This window comes from Ranitomeya variabilis, chromosome 3 (genome assembly GCF_051348905.1).
Source record: "Ranitomeya variabilis isolate aRanVar5 chromosome 3, aRanVar5.hap1, whole genome shotgun sequence".
NCBI lineage: Eukaryota > Metazoa > Chordata > Amphibia > Anura > Dendrobatidae > Ranitomeya > Ranitomeya variabilis.
The window spans coordinates 207,331,516-207,351,049 of NC_135234.1; the positions used below are offsets into that span (position 1 = coordinate 207,331,516).

Below are 19,534 nucleotides of genomic sequence, written 5' to 3' on the forward strand. Positions count from 1 at the left end.
CCACTAGTCCCCTTGTGTCAGTCTCCCTTGTCCCCTTGTATCAGTCTCCCTTGCCCACTAGTCCCCTTGTAACCTTCTCCCCTGCCTCCTAGCCCCCATGTGTCCTCTTGTGCCTGTCTTCCTTGCTCCCCAGCCCCCCTATGTTACCCTTGTGCCTGTCTCCCCTAACCACCTTGTGCCCTCTCCCCTGCCCCCTCGGCACCATTTGCTCGTGTCTTTCTCATTGCCCCTGTATGGAGAGGCTGCATTATACTATGAGGGGGGCTGCATTGTATTCTATGGGGGTTACATTGAATTGTATGGCAGGGCTGCAGGGGGGGGGGGGGGGCCCATTTGGAAGTTCGCATCGGGGCCCATAACTTTGTAGTTACGCCACTGGGTAGTATCATTCCTGAAATGCCGACTGTTCTTAAAGAGACACCAGTTTTTGCTCTCCCACGGCTTTCCCGAGAATTCAGAGTTTTGTGTTTCTGTGTTTTTTTCTTTAAATCCACCCTATGGTTTCTGAAATCTGGGCCTTTTTGTTTAGTGCTAATTTTTATGGTCATTACTAAAGGGGTGTGGCTCAAAGTGTAATCAGCCTAAAGACATGTCCCCAAAAAACCCTGTGAGCAACGCCCCCTTGGTACAGACATTAAAAACCAGCACCAAATGAAAAAGCCCACATCTCTCAAACCATACGGCGAGTTTAAAAAAAAGAAAACCAAAAACGAACAATGTTGGGAACAGCAGGAACAAAATAAGAAGAAAACGGGCCACTTTTGACCTGGTGAGAGGTCCTTCTTAAGAAGCTTTATTGTTTTACAGTTTGTCTCTAAAATCAACACTATATTTAGGGAATTCCAAATGCAAGGAGCAGGAGTGTTATGGCTTCCTCCCAGATGCTTTCCGTAATACGGCTCTGTATCAAGATCAGGATCGGCTCCCATCAAAACATAGCAAGGATTCGCTTCCCAAGGAAAACGTTCTGCTTTGTTTTGATGGGAACCAGTCTTGTTTTCTCCATAAAATATAGCTTGAAACATTATTCCAGCAGCTTTAGCTCCATGCTAATTGTGTGTCGTAATGCTCCCTTACCTTCTCAGCTCGGAGTTGCTGGACCAGCCGGTCCTGCTCGCGGACCACCTTGTGCTGCTCACACAGCCTGCCCAGGAGCTTCTAGAGGAATGACAAGTAGTGGACGTCAGAGACTTCATAGCACGGCACTAATGAGGACAGAGCGCTCTTATGGCATGGTATCTAGGGCTTCTCACAAAGGGAAACTTACATCCGTGTCCTGTTCATTAATTTTGTAGCTCTGCAAAGCTTCTCTGTATGGATCGGCATAAGGAGACACCTAAAGGTGGAACCCAACAAAAGTCCGCTCAGTGCGTGTCAATAGCTAGATGTAATACACATGGGAGCATAGCTGGCACTTCAGAGACGGGGAGACCGGTACGGCCAAGCCACAATTCAGGAGGAGGAAAGCTGTAGCAGGCTGAGCCTTAGGCCTTATTCAGAAGTCCATTTTTCACGTACATGTGTTGTCCATGGTTTTCACAGATAGAACACGTGCCCATTTTAATCTATGGGCTGTTCACATGTCTCCGTGTGTCTGCAATAAAATCGTTGAGACATGTCTGCTTTTGATCAAAATTACCCATAGAAGTGTATGAGTCCATGAAAATCCACTCAGTGTCATTTCTAATTGATTCATTTTTTTCATTCATGAAAATCACTGATGAAACAAGGATTTTCAGACATAGCTCATTCGTGAGAAATGGAGGACATCTGACTGAGACCTTATTTTAGAGGGTTAGCTAACTAATACCAGATCGTGAAATGCAGAGTTATGTCTGGTGAAAGATTACTATACACTGCTGTTATTTATGAGATCTAATATTATGGAGGTTCATTCTTTCCTGTCTCCGAATCCAATACCTAATCCTCAAGATCTATGTACGTAAATGACACTGCGTGGTGTGACACTCGTGTGGATGACACAATGACACCCGATTTGCCATTAATAGCTCTTAACAACAAATGTGCAGATTTTTACAGCTTAAAGAAGATCTGTCACCACATTTCACAATACATACTGCCTAAATTATTAAACATCTCATGAAGCTAACGAAGCAGGTGTACTTAGTATGAAAGTTTTTCAGAATGGATATATAATACTTTTTTTTTAAAGTTTTGCCCACAATATTAAAATCTGCATTGTAAAGTTGTTTTTATAAAGGATTGCAAATTGACACATTTAAAGGGAATGTCAGCAGGTTTTTTGCTGTGGAATCTGAGAATAGCGTGAGGTAGGGGTTAAGACACTGAACTCAACGATGTGTCATATGTCACGCTGTGTGCTGTTCATCACTTAAAGGTTTAGTCACCTAGTGATTACCATTGCAGTGATAAGCCAGCAACATGAGCCCTTGTCCGATTCTGCCCCCTCCTGTGATAAGCAGCTCACTGTCTATAGCTATGTACACAGAGAGCCTGGTGTGGGTGGGGTTAGTTGCGGTGTGGGCGGGGTTAGTTGTGGTGTGGGCGGGGTTAGCTTTTTCAGCTCTGCTGCATTCTACATCTAAAAACTGATTGTGTCAGAACGACTGCACCCAGTAGCTAAGTGACATATTGTTGGGTTCTGGGTCTCTTTGCCTACATCACGCTGCTATCAGATGAAGTAGCAAAAATGTGCTGACATATTTTCTTTAAAGGAAATCTGTCAGCGGATTTTTGCTACCCCATCTGAGAGTGACATGATATAATGACAGAGACCCCGATGCCAACGATGTGTCACTTACTGCGCTGCTTGTTGCGCTTTTGATACAATTAGCTTAATCTGCTGAAGATCCACCAGTTCTCTGACTGCTGAGCTGTGTATAACCCCGCCCACACCACTGATTGTCAGCTTTCTGTGTATACTGTGCGTAGGCAGAAAACCGCCAATCAGAGGTGGGGGAGAGATTACACAATACTCATGAATATGGAACACTACATGGCAGCAGGTTTACTAACCCTCTAGTGATAATCTCCTGATATCGTCAAAACTACAGTATGCAGCCCAATAAGTGACAGATCGCTAGAATCAGGGTCTCAGTCTCTACATTATCAGATTAGATGACAAAAGCTATTTACAAAGTTTCTTTAAAGTAAGTACATCAGCATCAATTAGGTCCAAGATTAATTAATATACATAGTTGATATTGTGAAATGACAGATCAGCTTCAAGGCATTTCTATGCGCACGTAATAGCAGGACCTGAGCTAATCGGCAGTAAGTGAATGGGGGTAATCTCCTAACGTCAATGTATTCTAACTCATGGGGAGATGAGAATGGGTTGTGCCATGCAGAGTGAAGGTGACACGTAAGTGCTCTCTTACTTGCATGAAGATCTGTGCTCTGGGGGAGGAGTGAACCATATTATTCACCATGCTGATCAAAGTCTCACTCTCACTCATCTGCAGCAGGTGTGGGGGGAAACAGAGGATGAAGAATAAATCCAGTCATAGCATTCACTCGGACATTTTGTGACCCATCTACAGTGTTCTAAACTGAATTACACATAGTGGTCTGTATCTACAACATTGAGAAAAACTTAGCAAGAGAAGAAGGATCTGGGTCACGATTTCCTCTCGATCAGCCATAGGTGATTAGCATGCCAACAATATTATGACAAATTCCAGTATAATTAACAATTAATTACAGTTTAACTGGTGCAACACTTCATTGGGCCTATAGGCTAAAAATGGAGGGGCAGGGTGCATGCTCAACTGCTGTTCCATTGTAAGGGTTCACCAAGGCGGCCGACTGAAGCTGTGAAATGACCATCGAATGGTTACACGCAAGCCAAATGGCCGTCATTTAATTGTCATCATACACATGGAACAAGATGTTCTCAGCAGCACATACTGTTTGTATAGGACGATGTTCTAGCGAGAATGATGATGTTTAAGCATTCTTGAGTACAAAGCATCTCTGCCCTGATTCCAATGCAGTATCACTTACTCGGCTGCAAGCTTGCGTCTTGATCATTTGTTGGGCGATTATTAGCCTGTGTAGACAGACTGTTAATCAGGAAACAAGAGTTCTAGTGTGAATGGGCCTTAATATCCTTTTGACTTGTCTGCCTATTTTTCTTCATGTGAATGCTATGAGCAGCTGTGCATTTTGCCTTTAATTTGCCCTTTTTAATCTCTGCCTTTGATAAGACTTTATACGGTAATGCACAAACAGTGCACGGATTCCTAATTTTCTGTGTTCCCTGCAGTTCTAAGTGCTAAGCTCGTCATAACCTTAGCAGAATAGATTCCAGTATGTAAAGGGCTTTATTTGGTTAAGAAATCCTATTTTCAAATACCTTTTTATTTAATGCTAAGTTAACAGATTGAAATCTCCTGGCAATGACCTACGCTATTCTATCATCAGTCCAAAGCGGGCTATAAGCCTTTACTAATGTTTAGATTTTCTTGGCTATATGAAAGGTGATGTCATCATTATTTATATCAGGACGCTACATGGATTTCTTGCCCGGACATTTGTTTAAAAAGTTGATTATTGCTAGACATAATTTCCCCAATAAAATGATAATGAATGTTAGAAGTCAACTTAGATGTCTGTGGACAAAACGCACTCTTAAAAATTGTTCAGTGCGCACCTGAAGCCGGGGCGGCCTCTGTAAACAGGATATTAAATGCCTGCCGACCGTCAAGCATGTGGCCAGTTGGTGACTGTGTAATACTGTGCTTTGGGCAATGTATACAGACCCTTACGGAAGGCCTCAGTTCCTATTCGTGAAGCATGATTGGTAATAGATCATTCTTTGTGAACAGATTGCAACTGTTCTCGGCAGCACATCCTATTTACGGTACACAGGACATGTGCTTTGCTCATTTGTTGGCTGATTGGCAGCCAGTTTAATTTTTAAGGATATCAGGAAAAGAGTGATCCTAGGAATGGTCAGTCATGATAATTAGTCAGTGTAAATCCAGCTGGAGATTGACACCTTTAAAGGGAATCTGTCACCAGGTTTTTGCTACCCCATCTCAGAGCAGTATAATGTAGGGGCAGAGACCCTGATTCCAGCAGTGTGTCACTTACTGGGCGGTTTGCTGCAGTTTTGATAAAAATCAATGTTTTATCTGCTGCAGATATTCTAGTTCCCTGAATGCTGAGCCCTACATAACTATGCCTACACCATCGATTGGCAGCTTTCTCTGTGTACACTGTGCATAGGCAGAAAGCTGCCAATCAGTGGTGTGGTTATACAGAGCTCACGAATATGTAACATGACAACAAGTTTACCAGTCCGATAGTGATAGAATCACTGTTTTATCAGCAGGAGATTATCAAAACTACAGCAAGCAGCCCAGTAAGTGACACATCGCTGTAGTCATGGCTTCCATCCTTATACTGTGCTGCTCTCAGATTAAGTGGCAAAAACCTGGTGACAGATTCCCTTTAACTGACTTTTGCATTATTATTTGATACTTTTACTTGTCTGATTTTTAGGTTTCATTCACACTCGTTACACTGACAAAGTAACAAATACTTTCAAGCAGGGACACATTGTTCTAAGGGCTATGTATCACACAAGCGGAGAAACAGAGGGAAAGACGGTCAGACACTGGGTCACAGGGACACCAACACACTTTAGGCAGAAATGGACATAGCTTTGTGGCTTCCTACCTGCTGATCCAAAAAATCAAGATGCCTCTGTAACTGAAGATCTAACATTTCATCCTGTGGGGAAGGGGAAGCAGCGGCAGGAGACAAACACAGGGTTAAAAAGGCAAAGCAGAGCAAAAGCTGGGCGCCTCCAACCCCACATTTACTGAATAATAAAGAGCTATTAGGCAATGCCTGGAGGAACAGAAAAATGGCAAGCTAAAAAGTGCAAAAAGCGCTAAAGCAGGGAAGGGAGGATCATCTGCCATGCAGCGTGTATGGCAATCCACACTACACCAGCAGGATACATACCACACGTGACAGGGCATGCAACGTGTACGGAGCCTGAACACTGAACATCACACACAGGACACAACCATTTATGATACAGTTTGAAATCCTTTATTTCCCCCATACAAATGGGTGGGCTCCTTTATTAGAATACAGAATTTGAGGACGATACACATTACCAATCCCAAATCCATTTCTAAGATATCCGGTATAACAATGCTCGGGCTGACAAGGAATAGCCATCTGGATACTAGAATCTTGATTATGCCAAGGAACTCAGGAAAACTGTAGCCCCAAAAAAGATAGCTTTGGAGCCAATCAACAAATTTGCCGAATGGGTATTTACCCAATGTGATACACACACTGGGGAACCAGTACAGCAAATGAGCTGTGCATTATTCTGTGGATAAACAGATAACGAACATCTACTTATGTAAGAAAAGAACATTTCACAGGCTAGTCTCACTTATTTGTTAAAGGAGTTTTTGATATTATATAATGATTCTGTATAATGAATATTTATTTAACTCCTTACCAGTCTGCTTAATGATAATGAATGGGAATTTGTTGACTATCAGGGAGCGAGCTCTGACCTAGTTCTGGTTACAAGGCTGTTGGGTTGTTGCAATGTATCATGCTATAGATAGCAGGTCTCACAGGCCCATTGTTGCCTACTGCTCCCATCCACCTTTACATGGCTCCTATTTTATAATATCTATATATTCACTTAAAATTCACCCACCACTGTCACCACCCACGAATAACTTCCTTCACTTCCGCGTCTTAAGACACTGGTGTAGATACAATTGCTCTGCTCTTTGTATGTGTCTGTATTGTTTCCACCTTACATCCTTCAGTTCCATGTGGAAGTGAAGCAAAAGCTTTTAGAAAGTCTAAGTAGACTCCATTCTTCCACCCACAGGCAGGATTCTACATGAACCATGAAGTATTTTCATGCACAATTACAATTTATTGGTTATCAACATGAAGAGTACCTATCCTACATGAAAATAACAGATTTAGGGTAACTCCAGTCTTGATGGAACCGTGACAAGATAACGTCAGCCCAACATGAGGTCACCGTGATAAACGTTACTATATGACTAAATGAGGTGTTCAGCTTTAGCCCAGGCAACATGGACAATACGTGTTATTACAGGACACGTGTGTGACAGAACTCCTGGCACCTATCCCGGAAGGGCAGGATATTGTAATCAGGCTAGCCTACTCCACCCATGCAGGGCTACATCGGACTGCAAATTACACTTCATTTTTGGAGTAACTCATATGTTTGGCCAATTAATTCTGAGCTATTTTTGAAATATAGGTACGTGTCATCGACTGTGCCTACAGGTTTCTATACCCACATTTAAAATTATGTCCGACAGCAGTATATTCTTAAGCAATACGTGGAGCACAAGATGGATTGTTTTTCAGACTTAGAGAAGCTATACTGAAATAATGGCGCACTGCTTGTGAGTTAGGGGAGTCCAGTACCAAACATCTGGGAGCTGTGGGACCCATTATACTATGTGGGGGAGCTGTTGTGTGTAGGGACTCAGGTTCATCATACCGTGGGTGGGCACTGTGGTGGCATCATACTGTGTGTGGGGAGCTGTAGGGCATCATATTGTGCTGGGGATTGTGGGAAACATTATACCATGTGTGTGGGGAGACGTGGAGAACTTCATCCTGTTTGAGGAGCTATCAGGTTCATGATACTGTGTGGGGGGCTGTGCGACCAACATTATGTACTTGGGGGACTGAGGGAGGTTATACGGTGTGAGTAGCTGTGCATGGTAATACTTTGTGCTGGAGATGTGGGGTCCATCTTACTGTGAGGTGGGTTGTTTGGGTCATCATACTGTGTGTGGCAGTTGCGGGGACCATCATACTGTAAGGGAGGCATTGGGGGCCGTGGGTTATCATACTGTATGTGAGTGAGGATAATGGGGACATCATATTGTGTGGGGGGAGCTGCTGATCAAGGTACAAGAGATGAATAACAGCAGCAGTAAAATTTCTAAACTTTCTAAAGAGCAGTAAATGATATAGTGTTGATTCGCTGAGGTAAGATTACATGTTACAAATAGCCCTACTGTAACATGTATTAGCAGTAGCACCTAGTCAACATACTTCATTATTCTCAATATTAAGCATATTAAACACACCAAAAACGCGGCAAAAACGCATGCAGATTTCTTGCAGAAAATTTCAGGTTTTTCTCAGGAATTTTCTGCAAGAAATCCTGAACGTGTGCACATAGCCTCACAGTTTCTCATGTGGCCTTGAGAGAATTAATTGTCTCAACACTAGGCTGTAATTTGGGGATCTCATGTACGGACCGCACAGGTGATTGGATTTTATATGTGCACAATGTATTATACATACCCTATCTACCAGTCTAAAGTCAGAAATTATGTCCTAGCACGAAAATATTCAGGCACAAAACACGGCTATCCCAAAAAAATTATAAAAGCACAATAAAGTTTCTTTTTAATTTTGAAGTAATATATGGAAGTAGTAGCAAAAAAATAAAAACAGAAGAACCCAAATCTGAGATGGTGCTGGCACAGAAACACATCACAAGGACAGGGCAAATACAAAGGAAATGTTTGGAAAAGACAAGGTGTCCTATCCCACCACAGTGCACACTCATGTCCAATGAGCTGAATGGTCTCTGCTTACGTTCTTCCATGAAGGCTTACCATTTTGTCATGAAGAGGAGGAGATGATGGGTAGCTATAAGAGTACACTCCAGCTGGCATCGGCCGACGGTCACCCAAATAGTCATACTGAGGAGAGAAACAGAGAACTTTAGTGAATGAACCATCCTGAAAATGTTATTCTATAGAAAAAGTAATGTTTGCTACAACTTTTTCCCACTATCTAAAACCACAGGCAGCTAGCTGGCACTGCCTTCTTTATTTTTGGGGATTTCAGGAGAACATATCCAATATGTGCCGATAACAGAGGCTGAGTAGGCCGATTTGCACAACTGGCATATAAATCTATTGGTGTACAGACAGACACACGGACTAAGAGTATCCGTTTGGCATGTATTTACCCAATATACAGTACTGTGCAAAAGTGCAAAGTGAGTGAAGAGGAACGGAAATCAAATCAATATTTGCCATGGTGTGTGATCTGTGACATGAAACTGTCTTCCACGACCTCACCTTTGCAGCAGAGTTTGTCTGTTCCTCACCCAGTTGCATGCTTCCTACAAAGCAGTTTCTGTTTCAGTTAAAGGAGTTATCCGAGACTTTGCTTATTTTTCAATATGGGGCTAAGAACTTATAGGTAGTTATTAACTACCTGCCTGTTCTGCCCGCCATCGATTTCTGCAAGCTCAGAGCACTCACGGACCGCATCTGCTGGCGATTCTGCTGCCTAAATGAGGCGAACGTGAGCTCTGTTGGCACCATTAAAGTCCATGGACTGAATCCCGTTTTGTGAGGGGTTCGGACATAAGCCCCGATGGGACCACTGAACAGGTGCCTGAACGCAGTGTGAAAGCACCCTTATTTGTATGGGGCCTCCTGACTCTTCCCAGACAGGTGATGTCGAGGGAGAGAAGGATACAGCATGTCTGACTTCAGACTACCCATCCTTTTGTTTTCAGCCAGATAAGCTGCCAGGAGTCTCTCAAAAAAGACATAGGAGTGCTCCTGTGTCTGGGAGAGTCAAGAGATTGCTGCTGGCCGAATGATCGGCTGAACCATTGCTTGCACCACAGCTATCTATTAGGTTCTAAACAGAGGCTCCTACCCCCAGCTAAAGGCCCCGTCACACATAGCGATTTACCAACGATCACGACCAGCAATACGACCTGGCCGTGATCGTTGGTAAGTCGCTGTGTGGTCGCTGGGGAGCTGTCACACAGACAGCTCTCTCCAGCGACCAACGATCAGGGGAACGACTTCGGCATCGTTGAAACTGTCTTCAACGATGCCGAAGTCCCCCTGCAGCACCCGGGTAACCAGGGTAAACATCGGGTTACTAAGCGCAGGGCCGCGCTTAGTAACCCGATGTTTACCCTGGTTACCAAAAAAAACAAACAGTACATACTCACCATCTGATGTCCGTCAGGTCCCTTGCCGTCCGCTTCCTGCTCTGACTGAGTGCCGCCGTACAGTGAGAGCAGATCACAGCGGTGACGTCACTGCTGTGCTGTGCTTTCACTGTACGGCCGGATCTCAGTCAGAGCAGGAAGCAGACGGCAAGGGACCTGAAGGACATCAGATGGTGAGTATGTAGTGTTTGTTTTTTTTTTACATTTACCGCTGGTAACCAGGGTAAACATCGGGTTACTAAGCGCGGCCCTGCGCTTAGTAACCCGATGTTTACCCTGGTTACCAGTGAAGACATCGCTGGATCGGTGTCACACACACCGATTCAGCGATGTCAGCGGGACCTCAACGACCAAAAAACGGCCCAGGCCATTCCGACACGACCAGCGATCTCACAGCAGGGGCCTGGTCGCTGGTACGTGTCACACATAGCGAGATCGCTACTGAGGTCGCTGTTGCGTCACAAAACTTGTGACTCAGCAGCGATCTCGCTAGCGATCTCGCTATGTGTGACGGGGCCTTAAGAGTACGTGATAAGTAACAGATCTGTTACCATGAGCCTTAATATCTGCCACTTACTGGGATCAAAATGGTGTTACGGTGATAATACTCTTTCTCACCACAAACCATCTCTCATTTATAGATTCAAAAAATTATTTAGAAAAATAAGAATCTAAACATTTTTTAACACATCCAATAGTGAAACTTCTTTTTATTCCAAGATCTATTGATTGAAGTGTACTTTTTTGTGGGACAACCCCTTTAAATAGCAAAGACTTGCTGACAGATTCCCTTTAATGTCTATAGATTTAAAATGGGATGTCATAAAATCTTCCGTAGGTGTAATGTATTGGTGTCCCAATACTTTTGCCCATATAGTGTAAGTTGAGTCCTTTTGGAAATATGTTATTATTTATAATAGACTGAGTTACAATTATAATACAGAGCTGCATTTATAATTCTGGGGGCTTCTGAGCTGTTATATCCCAACTTTAACAGCTATACCAAAATACACATATACCATAGAAGTAGATTTGTAAAGAGTCACAATATTAATTCCCAAGCACACTGTCATGCCCATAGTAACCAGTAGCTCATGTCACATTAACACACTTACTTTAGGAGAGCTAATTGAACGCCTCATGGTGTATGCAGTCGGTTCTGCATAGTTTTCATCCCGTGACATGCTTTCAAACCGGGCACTGGGGGACCGCACAGGAGAGTAGACCCTTGGACGAGTACTGTAAGCCCCCTGACTAGGGGACCGTGGAACAGAACGTGAGCGGGGCTGCAGGGAAAGGCGTCTGAGAGATCCACACGCAGCATCTACCTCCTGATAATACAAAGCTGGGCGAGGGCCCCATAGCTCTGCTGGGCGTCCATAAACACCAGGCTCCTTCCAGTCCCGAGGCTGATAAGGTACTCCATTGCGAAGAACCTGATGTTTTTCCTCCAAAGCCCATTGTGGGAAGGCTGACATAGAGCAAATGCTGTCTGGCCGAGATCCTGAAGGGGTGTAATACTGATAGCCTTCGGGATACTGGGACCCGTACTGTGGATAGTAATCAGGCATGTGGTGTGATCCTGGAAAGTATCTGCTGGGGCTGTGATAAAATAAAGCGTGTTACCACAGACCATCAATTTATATGGTATTATGATGCTCTATTTGGGCTCATGTACATAAACAGAGATACTGTACAATGCAGTATATAGAGAAAGCACAGGAATAATGATATTGCTGGCGCTGATTATTTCCTTTACTGGTGCAGAATGTATTACCCTAACATAAGAACACAGCACATCTTCTCTAATGTGCCCATATTATTTAGTCTAGTTTTTAGCACACTGTGTTGCTGCAGACCTACCTTTGCATGTCTTCTGTAGGAGCTGTTGCCCTACGCAAGTTGACCCACTGCTGTAGTTGTGACATTGAGTTTTGTCTCTGTGCCATTTTCTCTGGGTGGGTGCGTGGCATATTCATCCTTCGCTGCCCATTACCCTCTGGAAAAGCAGTACTGGCTGGACGGCCCGGAGAAGGAACAAAACCCCAACCATTGGGTTGTGGAGGACGTTCTCCTTCTGGAAAAAGTCTGGGAGGCTCCAAGTCAGGAAGCCTTTCAGAAGGAGTCCCCGTCCCATTTACTTTCGTTAGAGGCTCCTTTCTGCACTCAGACCTCCTTTCTAGCTTTTCAGAACCTCTGCCGTCTCCTTCGCCACGGCTTCTGGTTTCTGGATCACGGTCCCTCACAGGAGGAATGTTTTCACTGTCTTGCCTCTCCAATCTACAAAACATGCATATAAATAATTGCGTTCAAGGTTACAAATAGCATTTCTTTTAGCTACTTTTAGAATCTATATGCATAGAACACAAATTTACTCAGACAATAATGTGGGGCTCATAGAGCTCCATATTGAATGCTACTGGAACAGAGACTCATTCCTCAGGAATATACTGGTATTTGTTTGTTCACATAACTTGTAACTTTACTGCCATTCACAAATATGTGTAAATTAAACATTGGGATATATTATTACAAAAATCACACTATTAGAACATACAAACACTTCCATAGCATAATCGTACACATAAAGTCAAAAAGATATTACATGGCGAGAACACGGTGTAACATATACATCATGATTTTAGAGCTAAGCTGTAGGAGCCAGAGGGTCATGTGTGCCAGGTGTGGGTTTAGGGGGACCTTTGGCACCATGTGCAGAAGTTAAAATTATGGAGGCAAAAAACTTATTTTGCATGGAGACTGGCACAAGGCAGATTGGGAGACCGAGCAGCATATTCATAAAGGGACATTATCTATCGATAAATCCCATATGTATGTATGTATGTATCCATTACAGTCATGGCCGAAAGTGTTAGCACCCTTGAAATTTTTCCAGAAAATGAAGTATTTCTCCCTAAAATTATTGCAATTACACATGTTTTGTTATACACATGTTTATTTCCTTTGTGTGTACTGGAACAACACAAAAAAACATGAACAAAAGGCAAACTGAATATTGTTTCAAACAAAACCCCAAAAATGGGCCAGACAAATTTGTTAGCATCCTCAACTATTTGGTGGTGCTTCTAGAAGTATTTTCGGGGTCATTGTACTGCTGGAAGACCCATGACCCAAGATGCAAACCCAGCTTTCTGACTCTGGGCACTACATTGCAACCCAAAATCCTTTGGTAATCTTCATATTTTATGATGCCTTTCACACAGTCAGGGCACCCAGTGCCACAGGTAGCAAAACAACCCCAAAACATCTTTGAACCTGCACCATGTTTGACTGTAGGTACGGTGTTCTTTTCTTTGTAGGCCTCGTTCCATTTTCGGTAAACAGTAGAATGATGTGCTTTAACAAAAATCTCTATCTTGGTCTCATCTGTCCATAAAACGCTTAACCAGAAGGATTTTGGCTTACTGAAGTACATTTTGGCAAACTGCAGTCTAGCTTTTTTATGTCTCTGAGTCAGCAGTGGGATCCTCCTGGGTCTCCTGAAATAGCGATTAATTTCATTCACATGTCGACGGATAGTTTGCGTTCACACTGATGCACCTTGAGCCTGCAGGATGGCTTCAGTTCTTTGGAACTTAATTGGGGCTGCTTATCCACCATCTGGACTATCCTAAGTTGCACAACCTTTCATTAATTTTTCTCCTCCATCCATGGAGATTAGCTACAGCCATGTTGTAAATTTCTTGATTATGTTGTGCACTGTGGACAAAATAACATCAAGATCTCTGGAGATGGATTTGTAACCTTGAGATTGTTGATATTTTTCAACAATTTTGTTTCTCAAGTCCTCAGACGGTTCTCTTCTCCTCCATGCTTAGTGTGGCACACACAAACACAAAAATGCAAAAATTGAGTCAACTTCTCCCCTTTTTATCTGGTTTTAGGTGCGATTGATCCACACCTGTTACTTGCCACAGGTGAGTTTGAAAGAGCATCACATGCTTGAAACTAAGTCGTTTACCCACAATTTTGGAATAGTGTCAGATTTGTCTGGCCTATTTTGAAGGTTTTGCGTGAATATATGTCCAATATATATGTTCCTTCTTTCTCTGTTTTTTTCTGTGCTGTTCCAATACATGTATAATTGTAATAACTTTCTGGGAAAAATACTTCATTTTCTGGAACAATTTCAAGGGTGCCAACACTTTCGGCTATGACTGTATATGTCTATCCATCTATACATCCCATATTTATCCATCTATACATCCCAGATTTATCCATCTATACATCCCACATTTATTCATCTATCTATGATAAAATTACAAAGCATCAGAAAAACCTAACAGTGTGAGTTCAATTCTCTAGGTTTTAATCCCAATCCAGCATAAATCAAAGTACAAGGAGAGGCAGCACTCCAATCTAACTCAGTGAACAAAATGGACTTTATTCACCCATGTAAGTTATGACTTTTCAGTCCAGTGTGTACAGGTCTTTCTGAATTTAGCTTTATGCAAGGTGGAGGATGTCCTCATTTTTTATTTAATTACACAATTTTAACCATTTGTCTGTTCTGTTACCAAAGCTCAATAAATCCAAAAAGAATGAAAACCCACAGACGTTTATTAAGGAACAAATATTAACGCTCTAATGCTCTTGTGATTCATTGTACCTGCAGAGTTGATAAAGATGTCCTAATGTATGCAATTAATTTACTGACCTAGGGGTGGGAGGGTTCTGTACTTGTGATGCGTCTCCCATTGCTCGTATCCAAGCCTCCTGTTCTTCTTTGCTTTCTGCACTAAAGTAGTAAGTGCGAATGCCAGCGTGTTCCGCCTGTCGAGACATTTGGGCTTCATTATGGAGAAAATCTTCCCCAACCCAGCACACAGTCACCTGTGGGAAAAGATACAAAAGCAAATATGAAAGGAGAAAATAATGAATAGACATGAATAGTTACACATGCAAAGACAGGAACCAGTAAGAATCCCAAGACCTGAGAAGCCATGTATTTATTAGACTACGACACAAACTTGCATTTGTCTTGTGTCTTCTAGTTTGTGCCATTCTCTGTTTATATAATATTTCATTATTGTACCATTATATCATATATTATTGAACAATACACAAAAGCTTTGTCCAGTCTAATTAAGTTTAGACACTGAAAAGTGAAAAGTTTTGCAACATTCTATTAAGCTTTGTGTTTCACTCTCACCATTTTCAAGATCTAGGCTTGTTGTCAATGAATAGTAGCATTCTTGTGTACAACTAGAGCATGAAAACTCATACAAACCTAATACCCATCACAGCCTATAAATGCAACAGGGGCCAGCCCTCCACCAGATCTTCGGTGCTTTCATACAGTGAAGTACTGTTACAAACTGCAGTTATGAAAGCTATATTAGGCCAGGATTGGTTTTTAGTCTGCAAATGTACACAATAATGTTTCCACTCACTGAAAAGAATGAGGAATTGAAAGGTGAAGTTTATTACAAAGACGCATAAGAGTGCATTATAGCATGATTAAGCCTTATTGTCATCAGGGTGATTTTTCCACATAGCGTTATTGGGAAAAATGCCAAAGCAGTTTTTGAGTTTTTAAAGCCAAAGACAAAAAAGTGACTCCATCAAGAAGCGTAAGTGTATGTTCACACTACTTAGTTAGCTCAAAAGAAATGGTGGAAAAAAAAGTCTAACAAAATTATTAAAAGGATGGTCCTTTTAATTGGTATGGAAGAAGGTTTTGCTCTTCAGGCTTTTGAATGTCTTTTCAACCCTTAAAGAAGGTATTTTCAAGTTCTGTCTTGAGCAGCACACAGCTTTTTAGTGTCTTTAATTTTCTGGTATCTAGCAGGGTGTGCTTTCCTCCTCGAGTGACAACTCTGTTGAATAATATAACTAAGGTATTAGTAGAAATATAAAGCTCAGCACAAGTTCTGCTGTAATACAATCAGCCATTAGGATTTGTTCTGAGTTTACACTATTATCCCGTTATTTACACGCAGAAATAACAGGGCATCAAGACAGGGAAAGGTGAAGGGCTGGTGATTTATAACTGCATCTCTTCAAAAGCTGGGGGAAGGGAAGGTGATGAGCAGGTACCGCTGTATAGAAATCAATGGACTGGAGAGAGCTGACTGGGATGTTAAGACCCTGGAAAGTAATTACAGCACACTCTTGATCCATGGAAACGAGCTGTACACTAGAAAAGATAAAAGCTCTCATTGCAAGAAAATGACAGTGGATAGACAAAGCAAGTAAATTGCAAACATGCTTATATTCATGGTGTCTTACTATTTAAAGCAAGAACTTGAGAATACCCCATTTAAGGCTTTCAACACCAAACATTTAAATGAAGTATCATGTGATTATTCTTCCATTTTCTGCTAAAAAGATTATCAATACTTTTCAACTGAAGTCAATGGCCATTTTGAATTTTTTTGTCACCGTTTTTGCTTCATTATTTAATAAGTAACTGTTGTTTTCATTTGATTTCAAATATTTTTCTCTGCCAGGACTGATCATTCAGTCTGAAAATTCTCAATTCTGAGGTCAAATCTGTATTTAGTGGAGACTGGCTTTCACATTACAGAGATAGGAGATGGCAGTTACTACTAGAGGAGTTATGGCTCTGGCTCTCTGCCCTTGTCCTCCTTCTCCCCTCTGCCTTACATAGGAGATGGCAGTTACTACTAGAGGAGTTATGGCTCTCCGGCTCTCTGCCCTTGTCCTCCTTTTACCCTCTGCCTTACATAGAAGAGGGCAGTTACTACTAGAGGAGTTAAATATATCTTGGTACCGTGTTAGCCAGTAGATAGAAGAGACGTATGTAGTCTCGAAAGCTTGCAATTTGTTACCATCTTTTCAGTTAGCCATTAAAAGGTATCAACCACTGAGGACTCTCAATTCTAAATATTTTACTAGAGGAGTTAGGAGTTATGGCTCTGGCTCTCTGCCCTTGTCCTCCTTCTCCCCTCTGCCTTACATAGGAGATGGCAGTTACTACTAGAGGAGTTATGGCTCTGGCTCTCTGCCCTTGTCCTCCTTCTCCCCTCTGCCTTACATAGGAAAGGGCAGTTACTACTAGAGGAGTTATGGCTCTGGCTCTCTGCCCTTCTCCCCTCTGCCTTACATAGGAGATGGCAGTTACTACTAGAGGAGTTATGGCTCTGGCTCTCTGCCCTTGTCCTCCTTCTCCCCTCTGCCTTACATAGGAAAGGGCAGTTACTACTAGAGGAGTTATGGCTCTGGCTCTCTGCCCTTGTCCTCCTTCTCCCCTCTGCCTTACATAGGAAAGGGCAGTTACTACTAGAGGAGTTATGGCTCTGGCTCTCTGCCCTTCTCCCCTCTGCCTTACATAGGAGATGGCAGTTACTACTAGAGGAGTTATGGCTCTGGCTCTCTGCCCTTGTCCTCCTTCTCCCCTCTGCCTTACATAGGAGAGGGCAGTTACTACTAGAGGAGTTATGGCTCTGGCTCTCTGCCCTTGTCCTCCTTCTCCCTTCTGCCTTACATAGGAGAGGGCAGTTACTACTGAAAAGATTTTGACAAGTGCTGAGTAATGTAAAAATGTGTCTTCACTGAATACAGATTTTACCTGTGAATTCAGAATTTTTTAAGAATGAATGAGCAGTCCTGGTGGAGTGAGAAGCAGATTTCTATAATAAGATATATTTTCATGTGTACTGTTGATTTATGAAATAAAAATTAAAACGACGACTACTCTTTAAAATAAAACAAAATGTCTGGAAAACACCAGTAAGGAGACAGCCAAAAAATGGTAAAAAATAAAAATTGCAACACAAATTTGAAAAACTGCCCAGAAAACAACAGAAGAATGTTAAAAAAGAAGCGATTCTAAAAGAGTCCTCTACTTGAAAAAAGGTCATTTTTGACAGCTGGAAATAGACGCTTAAAAAACTGCATTAAAAATATTGGTGTTTTTCTCCCAAAAATGCTGTATGTGTGAAACCATCCTAGGAGGGGCCAACCACTTCAAAGAAGACTTTAAATGATACTAAAACACTTCATTTTTATTCTGTATCACAGTCACCAAATACTTATTAATGTTGTAAGATACTGAAAGATGGATCCCCATGCATGAATTCCCAGTGCAGAGTAAAAAGGTTTCTGAATCCACCAGCCAGCCTCAAGCAAATGGCACAGCTTAGACGCCAACTGGCTACATGCATGAGTCTGTATGTGAAACCAGTGTGTATGGAACATGCAGGCTTGGCCTGTGCCAAGCAGGGAGTGGTAATGTGAGCATGCAGCAGGTACAGCAGGACTTACTACCTAGCACAGCGACTCTGCAGGGGGCAGGCTCTTGGCAGGGGTACGTTCCATGGAATCCTCTCACCAGCACAGGAGGGAAGACAGAACAGGTGAGAGAGGCAGCATACACTGGGGGCTTGCATCACTCAAAGCAGAAACCCCCAAATGTGGCTCAAATGAACTGAACGACTTATATGACTTGTCGGAACATAAAATAAAAAATAAATAAAAATGGATATCTTAGGAATAAAATATACTAAAGACAGCTTCATGTTTAAAGATTTCCAAATCATCAAATACCCTCAGAGATAAGTACAATTATGGACGTGATTTCATTCTTGTTAGGTTTCAAATAATAAATCTCCAGGAAATCTAAGAATAATTATTTGATATATTACTTTTTGTATTAGAATTGGTTATTTTTTCCCCATTTTAAACATGTCACTGTCATCAGTAAGTATTTGCCCTAAGAAAGAGCAATCCTTCAACAGAGTCATAAGTATTGGATGATATTGGTTCTAAATCAATTGGGTCACCTTATTTATCAGGAAACAATCTTGAAGAATGGTAGCCATGTGGACATTTTCTATCTATGCAGAAAAATACACATCACATTACTCTTCTGCCATCCTACTGACCTTAAAGGTGTGCTTCCGACTGATATTATCCGACGGTTGGACAGGGGCAATGCGAAAACTCAGCAGGGGAATGCTTCCTAAAATCCCCTCTTCTTTTTCATCTGAATTTAAGAAAACAGTGAGAATCTTGAAAGAAAGAGGCAAAGAGGGGAGAAATGAAAAGATGACGGTGATGCGTGAGAAAGACAGAGAAGTGGTGTGGAGAGGGGACATATAACACGAAAATGTGGTCGCAGGGCAAAAGGCGTTAAATAACCCGTGACAGGGAAACAAAAAAACACCTGCTGCAAAACAATACGCAGGAGAAAGGGAGACACCTACTAGAGTGATGGCGGGAGGAGGACATGTCGGGATTATGCACCTGAGCTAACTCTTTCTCTGCCAGGCTATTTTCCAAAAGCAATGCTGTTTTCATGGACTGCTATAGTAAATATGTTCCCCACGGAGATAATCCTAGTACATGTATGCCTGCCAGTGATAATAATGTGTGGGAGGCTTTTCACATGCACACATAACACAATAGGGCACTGATAAATTATTCACACTCCACCTGTTCCCTGCCTAAGCACAGGTGAATTGGGACCTGGCAACAGATGGGAGCAGAGGTCCTCAATCCATCTGTTCTGGCAGGAGGGTGTCGTAGAAAAAAAAA

General features: G+C 42.3%; 1 protein-coding gene across 13 annotated transcripts in view; it reads right to left on the reverse strand.

Moving 5' to 3' along the window:
• Positions 1-19,534, reverse strand: part of PLEKHA6 (pleckstrin homology domain containing A6) — a 255,653-nt gene that overhangs the window by 25,774 nt on the left and 210,345 nt on the right. For 7 of the 13 annotated variants that reach the window (XM_077295062.1, XM_077295058.1, XM_077295059.1 and 4 more), the window contains 9 exons: positions 18,883-18,983; positions 14,691-14,866; positions 11,876-12,292; positions 11,128-11,614; positions 8,646-8,732; positions 5,668-5,721; positions 3,363-3,440; positions 1,268-1,336; positions 1,078-1,158 (listed from right to left, as the gene is read on the reverse strand). In XM_077295062.1, the coding sequence (XP_077151177.1) occupies positions 1,078-1,158; positions 1,268-1,336; positions 3,363-3,440; positions 5,668-5,721; positions 8,646-8,732; positions 11,128-11,614; positions 11,876-12,292; positions 14,691-14,866; positions 18,883-18,983 (1,550 nt within the window). The other 6 variants (XM_077295065.1, XM_077295064.1, XM_077295063.1 and 3 more) reach the window with 4 other exon arrangements.